Source organism: Varroa destructor, unplaced genomic scaffold (assembly GCF_002443255.2).
Source record: "Varroa destructor unplaced genomic scaffold, Vdes_3.0 BEIS01000002.1, whole genome shotgun sequence".
Classification (NCBI taxonomy): domain Eukaryota; kingdom Metazoa; phylum Arthropoda; class Arachnida; order Mesostigmata; family Varroidae; genus Varroa; species Varroa destructor.
In genome coordinates this window covers 54,103,811-54,111,603 of record NW_019211455.1, presented here as the reverse complement: position 1 = coordinate 54,111,603, position 7,793 = coordinate 54,103,811, and the positions used below count along the sequence as shown (strand labels likewise).

The 7,793-nt window shown below is 39.3% G+C and overlaps 1 protein-coding gene across 1 annotated transcript; it reads left to right on the top strand.

Annotated features, from left to right (window-relative positions):
* The first annotated feature begins 69 nt into the window (after window positions 1–69).
* eIF2gamma (eukaryotic translation initiation factor 2 subunit gamma) lies at window positions 70–4,360 on the top strand. The gene is made up of 5 exons (XM_022791322.2): window positions 70–228; window positions 913–976; window positions 1,556–1,730; window positions 2,069–2,772; window positions 3,074–4,360. Exons 1-5 carry the CDS (start codon window positions 163–165, stop codon window positions 3,475–3,477), a joined length of 1,413 nt encoding a protein of 470 aa, XP_022647057.1. The 5' UTR covers window positions 70–162; the 3' UTR covers window positions 3,478–4,360.
* The last annotated feature ends 3,433 nt before the right edge of the window (window positions 4,361–7,793 follow it).

Genomic DNA, 7,793 nt, shown 5'->3' with positions numbered 1-7,793 from the left:
GTAACTGTTGTTGCGAAATTTTAAAGCTTAACAAAAACAACGGAAAGACAATATTAAAAGACGGAAACTATCGCTAGCAAAGACACCGCCGTCGCTGGCGTGCGACATCAGCTCGTTGGTGCGGCGAACCAATTCTCGTATGTTTGTTCATTTGTGAGCAAGATGGCGAGTGAATCGCTGAAGCAGTGCGGGCAGCCGCATTTGGCTAAGCAGGATCTAGCTACATTGGTACGAAGTTCGTTCAGTTCTCACACCACAGTGGAGCTCAGCTTCACTAGTTATCGGTGAAGTCTGGCGAAAGTGTGCGATATAGTTTGCCCACAATCACTATTTACTGGATGCCGGGCCAAACACATGGTTCCAGCACACAGACCCCTAACAAAACTGGCAGTGTGTTCCATATTGGCGGTACTTGGAAAATCGGTTGATCTCTATTCGTTTGGATAAAAGTTACTGGTTGTAACGGTCCATTGAGCTTTATCTAAGCTGCTTGATGCATCTTAGTCTTCATAAGTTTCTGAATAAATGGAGCCACGCAAAATGCCTGCCGCATACGCAAAAACACGCCAAATCGTGAACAATTTATGCCCAGAGATTGTCACGGTGACTGGCATGTGGAGACACGAAGCTCTGCGAGTGTGACTGTCGAATCGCATTTTTTAGCTTTGTCTACTATACAGTATGAACTGTATCTCTCGTACAAATAAAGAAACGGTATTTTATAACGTATAGTTCCCTATGGACGCGTATCTTCCCTATGAACAATAAAGTAACTTTTTTTTACTGACACAGGTTGTGTCATTGGCAGAACTTGAAGCAGCAATCCCGAGTCTTTTTAGACCAATGTCCAATAGTTATATAATTTTTGACGTCGATCTTTTTATTCTTGCTATGATGCGTGTTTCTCTATAGGATATCAGCAAACTCGATGCTTTCACACATGAGGTTATTAGTAGACAGGCTACCATCAATATTGGTAAGTATGGAATGCATTTTTTAATGAATTAGCTACTTTTTTTATAGTTGTCACGGTACTGCTGAGTTTCGTTGCTTTGTAATCCTCGATTTCCATGTTGTCGTCTCTATGTTATCTGGTGGGGGACAAATTGGGATAGGAAGCTAGATATCTCAGTCATACGTTATATTCGCTATATTATAATTGTTATACTGACCTATTAGTATAAAAAATACTCACAAATTACCACAAGATTATTTATATTTCTGAATTGTTACAATTGGATGATGAATACATTATCGTAAATACGTTGTAACGTTAAATTGAATTGAAATAATTTTAGCGGTTGAGAAATACAAGGCTGTGTATAAGAGTTCAATTTTAAAATTAGAAGTCGAAAAGGAGCTATTACTTATTTGTGTACTTGTTAATGAAGTTCATTGTGACAGTAATAACTAAGTTTAGCAAGGAACTAATATTTTGAATTTATATGTTTGGGTTAGGATATTACTACTTATGAACGAAAGGAATTGTGCCTGATCGTTTTAAAATCACATTACCCTATTCTGAAACTTGTCTCTCTCGTTCAATGTTCTTCAGGTACAATAGGTCATGTGGCCCATGGCAAGTCGACAGTGGTTAAAGCAATTTCCGGTGTTCAAACTGTTCGATTTAAAAATGAGCTGGAACGGAACATTACCATCAAGCTGGGCTATGCCAACGCAAAGGTGTACGAGTGCGACGAGCCTAAGTGCCCTCGACCGGGACGTTTCAGGTGAGCTAATCATATTATGAACTTCACTTCAGGCCGCTTTCGCAGTGAAGAACTGGAATAACAATTTGAACTATGTTGTGACATTTCTGAATCAAATAATTATCTTTTTATATAAATTACTACTGAAATAATAATAATAAATCTTTACCGAAATGATTTAATATATTCACCATTATTCCTTTTAGCGCTCCTATCTTCTGTAAGCACGAAAATCCGCAATTATCCAATGAGTTCCCTTGAATTCCTCATAGCTACCTAATATTAGCAGTCTTATTGTAATGTTAGCAGAATGGTTTTCGAAGCGAAGTTTCTTAATTTTTCTCGTATGGTATCTACAGGTCCTATGGCAGTGGCAAGGAGGATGATTTTCCTTGCGATCGGACAGGCTGTAACGGTCGGATGAAGCTAAAAAGGCACGTATCTTTTGTCGATTGTCCTGGTCACGATATCCTGATGGCCACTATGCTTAACGGTGCCGCCGTCATGGATGCTGCGCTGTTATTGATCGCTGGCAATGAAAGTTGTCCGCAACCGCAAACCTCGGAACATTTGGCGGCAATCGAAATTATGCAACTGAAGCATATTCTTATCCTGCAAAACAAGATAGATCTCGTCAAGGAGACACAAGCGAAAGAGCAATATACGCAGATTATTAAGTTCCTTGAAGGGACCGTCGCCGAGGGCGCTCCAATTATTCCGATTTCCGCCCAGCTCAAATATAACATTGAGGTTATCTGCGAGTACATCATAAAGAAGATCCCGAAGCCTCTGCGAGATTTTACGTCCGAGCCGCGTTTGATTGTTATTCGATCGTTCGACGTGAATAAGCCTGGCTGTGATGTCGATGATCTGAAGGGCGGCGTCGCTGGTGGCTCGATCCTTCGAGGTGTGTTGCGTGTCGGCCAGGAAATCGAGGTACGACCTGGAATCGTGTCGAAGGATGCAGAGGGCAAGCTTATGTGCAAGCCAATCTTCAGTAAAGTTCTGTCGTTGTGCACAGAACAAAACGACCTGATGTATGCGGTACCCGGTGGACTCATAGGTAAGTTGTTATTGACGTCTGAACAGAGAAGTAGATAACTCTGCCTGTAAGCGATAATTTGTAGCGAGATTGTAATAAGATAAATTTTTGTTTGGTAGTACTTATTTCCAAATAAGCGTGGCAAGGACAGGCTGTAAAATGAAGCCTTAAGACCTTAAAATATCCGGAAAAATATGTTGCATTTGTCAAACTTGTCCAAATATATGATTTTTCTATATGCAATGTGTACTAATGGACCCTGGCCAGTTGTATACCAGTTGTATAATCTAACCTTCTGACTGTTGATCTTCATCGTTTGCAGGTGTGGGAACAAAGATCGATCCAACGCTGTCTCGTGCCGATCGTATGGTCGGTCAGGTTCTTGGCTCGGTAGGCGCTTTGCCGTCAATCTACAGTGAACTCGAGATTGCCTTCTACCTAATGAGGCGTTTGCTCGGTGTGAGAACCGAGGGTGAGAAAAAGGGAACGAAAGTACAGAAGCTTTCAAAGGGTGAGGTACTTATGGTTAACATCGGGTCGCTATCGACCGGCGGTCGTGTCATCGCTGTGAAGAACGATCTCGCGAAAATTTCACTCACGGCACCTGTCTGCACCGAAGTTGGTGAGAAAATCGCCCTATCTCGACGAGTTGAGAAGCATTGGCGTCTCATTGGATGGGGCCAGATTAAGCGGGGTGTAACGATCAATCCGGTAGCCAGAAGTTGAACTAATTGGGTATTAAATTCATGCGGCGTCTAGGCTCGTGTGTTCGAATAAAGTTCATTTACATCTTGCATCTCGAATTTTGGACTGAAGGGCGAAAACCGGGAAAACCAAAAAGCATAATGGGATGTAACCGCTAACGTATGAAAAAATCAATTATTAAATGATGACCGGATTAGAAGAATAATGTATGACGTGTAACAGCTAACAACAATCACTAGAAGCTGCAGCAACACATACGATAACGAGAACAAACTGATCGTACGCTAGCGATAAAACGGCCGTAAATCATTCGAAGACTACTGGAACAATGATAACGCCATTAATAACTAAAGGATGTTTTGTTAGAAACGCCTGACTTGACCAGTTTGATTCGACCATTTTCTTATGGTCAGACAAATATGGGATTGGACCGATTCACAGTTTGTGTAAAACTGTATAGTAGGACGGGCGCCACGGAGGTGCGACTTCGGGACCGCTGACGATACAATTGAGTGATAACCTCATCTAGTCGGTGTAAGGGAAGTCGCCAAACTTTTAACTAGCAGCACTCGGCCAAGCTGCAGCGACAGTGGATGGCATACAATTTTGTTTGTCAAGAGAAGAAAGGAAATACATTAAAATTAAATGTTTGAGAAATGAAAAAAACTGATAAGCAGTTACTTGCACACACATATACACAGATATATACATAGAGATTTAATTGCGCATACACATACCAGCGACGATTCTTTGCATTATTATTAGTTACTAATGGAATTGAATCAATAACAACAACAAAAGAGAGGAAAAGCAAGCAACAATTGATGTAAAATGTTAAGTAGCTAAATAAAAGGCTGCCGACAGCGAGCCAGCACCGAGTGATTGAAAATCTTTCTAAAAGAAATTGGTTCTCTTTTCTGTTTATTTTTTAAGTTCTTGCTACTCGTCTTAGATAAGAGTTCTATAGCTGGTAAATAATCGGCCTAGCAGTCGAAATTGCGTCGTGAAATAATCAACAAATGAATAGCAATAACCAGTAAATATCATTTCCGACCTCAGGCGCTTAACTGTTGCCATGATCTGAATGCATGCATCTCCTAGCGTGTAATATAACCAGCTTGTATCATAGATGCCTTTATATTTGTAGAAATCTAATTGTATTGTATAAACTTGAATTTTAATAATGGCTTTCTTATTCAGATGACTAGCCTACCCGTGCACTTCTTCCGTCGGATACGGTTTATGTGTATTTTAATTGATAACATAGGCAGCGCTAGCTTCCAGCCATCATAGCATGAATAGAAGCGCGCAAGTTAACCCAGTTTCGAAACCGGAACGCCTGGCTTCGCAATCATAGTGCGTATGATGCCTGTAATGGAATACTATTTGCTATTTATAGAAACTACATGGTTGTGATGGGAACAACAGAAATCGGCAGAATCTTATCATAACTAGAACTGCTTATAATTGTACAGGTGAGAGAGTAGACAGCATGTGATACTTTTCACTATATAGAGCAAACTAGTTTTAAATTAAACGGTCCAAGCCGTTCGTACCGGACAGCGTTAGGCATTAGATCGGACGGCAAGCGAGTTAATATTAATCATTTCACAATTTAGGAAATAAAAATGAAGCCATATATATATATATATATATATATATATATATATATGCGGTGATCTGCACTGTTTCAATAAAAAATAGGCTTTTTGAAACGAGTATAACTTAACCTATTCTCGATATATTATAAGCAGATAGATGACTCATTCTCTGGCTTTTCTCGGAGTTTAGCATACCTCTAGGGCGATCTCCTTTTAGATAAATATTCTGTATTTCTATTATGTCAGCAGAAGCGGCACATGTGGATCTGTGTGATTTTCCAGACAGCTAAACTCTGCCTATTGCTCGACGATCATTGAAGCAAACACCATACACTTCAGATAATTATCATTTAATGATTTTGTATTCGACGACGAACCTATAGTACCCAGCTGTTTTGTCAGCTCCACCCACGCCTTTTTATTTTATAAACCGTTTCTATAGAAGCTTTTCTTTGTAGTTATTTTGTTGGGACATACCTAACTCTATGTCAAGACGGATCTGGTCCTTGCTTGAAATGTCGTCGACACGCATGACGATACATACGAAGCATGTTGAGACTACGAGAAGCTGTTTTTTTAAACATCTGATTGGCTGACTATAAAATCTGCGCAAATCTATTGAATTTAGATCGCCGATCTCATTGAAAAACGTCAACTTAATTACCGCATGGGCATTCGCGCAATGCGAAGCGTTTAGATGGGCTGCGTTTGTAGGCACTAAGGACAAGAGCGGACCTTTTTTGTAACCGATGTAACCTGTTTTCACGAATCGTCGACGAAGTTTTTTTTACCTCAGTCGTCTTCCGTAGGTCTAGTGACATCAATTACCGCATCCAGCTTTAGTACAAAGTATGGTGGTACTGCAAGCGATAATTGAACACAATATGCACTAGTTATGCATTTAGCCGGTTGTTCTCGCAGGTTATTATAGACGCACATTGTAAATACGTCATATGAAAGTTGATAAGGTGAACTGGAAAAGAAAGACATATGGCACCTACATCAGGTCGGCGTATCCCTAATGGCTGAACTGTGCCTGTCCAACAGTACAAAAGAGGTAGCTCCAATACCATGGAACAAGCACCAAGTAGGAATTTGAGCAATCTTACTGAATTTAGAGTTGAAGCCAAGAAGAGTGTGTTATTTGAAGATTTGATATTAATAATGTCCACTTAGGCAGGAAAAGTGGCGAAAGGTGTCCATTTGTTCCATAATAAATAAAGCTTTTAGTTCAAACAGGCTAACAAAGCGGGGTTACATGCAGATTTCGCAGAGCCTCGTTCAAAACTAAGTCCGGGATAAAATTTAGCCTCCGTAAATGAAGACATTGCTCTGTTTCTGATAGTTATATTTCTTCTGAAGCTGTGCACTCCCTTATCCTTAGTTTAAAAAATACGTTGAAAACGTCTATTGCGTCTCGCGTATACGTTAGGCTCTAAGCTACTCTTCAATAATGCCATATGCATTTTTTACTTTTATTAAATATATCATTAAATAAACCCTGTACATGTTCGTATCGAATCAGCCAAGCCACTCTGTCAATAGCATTTAGAATAGAAGGCTAGTACTTTAGAACGGGAGTAGCGCATGAAATTTTTTGTTTACGCAATTTATCACTGAAATATTTTATTGTGTTTTTCTTGCTGCCAACCGTACAAATGATCGAGTTGCTAAACCTGCAGTGAGCTAGTTACCTTCGCAGTGAGTTTCGGAGAGCACAGACGAATGTTTCGATACAGTCAGAGATATCGCACACGTAATCAGTGATAAATCAGTTTATTCTCAGCAATACTGCAAAAGACGAATCAGAAAGTACATTAATTCGCAAGTGACATTAATGTTAAATGATTAATGTTATCGATAGAGATATAGTGAAAATACAGCAAAATTACTGTAAAAAATAAAGGTCAACCTTGTGGCCTAATTGAATGCCATATCTATTTTCTCTTCATTTTTCTCATTTATTCTAATAAAATTGTTTAAATGTAAAGCATGATGACTTCGCGAATGAATATTAAAACAAATACTGGCATTTTATATGTAAGTGAAGAGATTGCTCAGTCGTTAAGAGATACCAAGTCGAAGGCGAACCCATGCTGACTCTACTTTTCGTACACATATTCATAGTTTAAATAAAGAAAGCGAGGTTTAGTTCAGTACAAACGATTCAACCAATTAATATACCATCTGGTATGGTGTAATGCTAACAAGTCGAAGCGATTTATCGTTTTAGCTACAGCGGGTCCACTGCTTTGATTGGCCGTATGTGCCAACACTCAAGTCCCAGATGCGTATTCTTTATATTACTTACTGAAATTTATAATATACGTATGTAGAGCCGAACGCAATGTATATTTAATTGTAGACGGCTGTATTATCTGCTTCTTTTGCAGTTCGTTATCTATTTTAAGTTGCTATCAGAGCTTTCGAGAATCGCTCATTCTGATGATAGGCTTGTGATTCAGACAATCTATCTGGTTAGATTGTTGGTGTGGGCAATTGGATGAACATGTCTAAGTTATTTACCCAACACTGTTGTCAGATATTACAGGGTTGATTTTGTTTTTGATGAAATCACTTCTCCAAGCAAATCAGTAACATTAGGTTGTGCTTAAAATAGACAGGCTGGTATTAGATATAAAGCTTGATAGTGTTAGGTCGTTAAAAATTCGAACTGAAATCTTGTCCAAAATTTTGATTTCATAGCAGAAATCGAGGTGCCGTTACTACCAAAAT

Bases quoted from the DNA above. Each gene is read 5' to 3' on its own strand.
- eIF2gamma (XM_022791322.2), top strand. From the start codon at position 163: ATGGCGAGTGAATCGCTGAAGCAGTGCGGGCAGCCGCATTTGGCTAAG. The intron at 229-912 runs GTACGAAGTTCG...GTTTCTCTATAG, and splicing joins AGCAGGATCTAGCTACATTG to GATATCAGCAAACTCGATGC. The intron at 977-1,555 runs GTAAGTATGGAA...AATGTTCTTCAG, and splicing joins ACAGGCTACCATCAATATTG to GTACAATAGGTCATGTGGCC.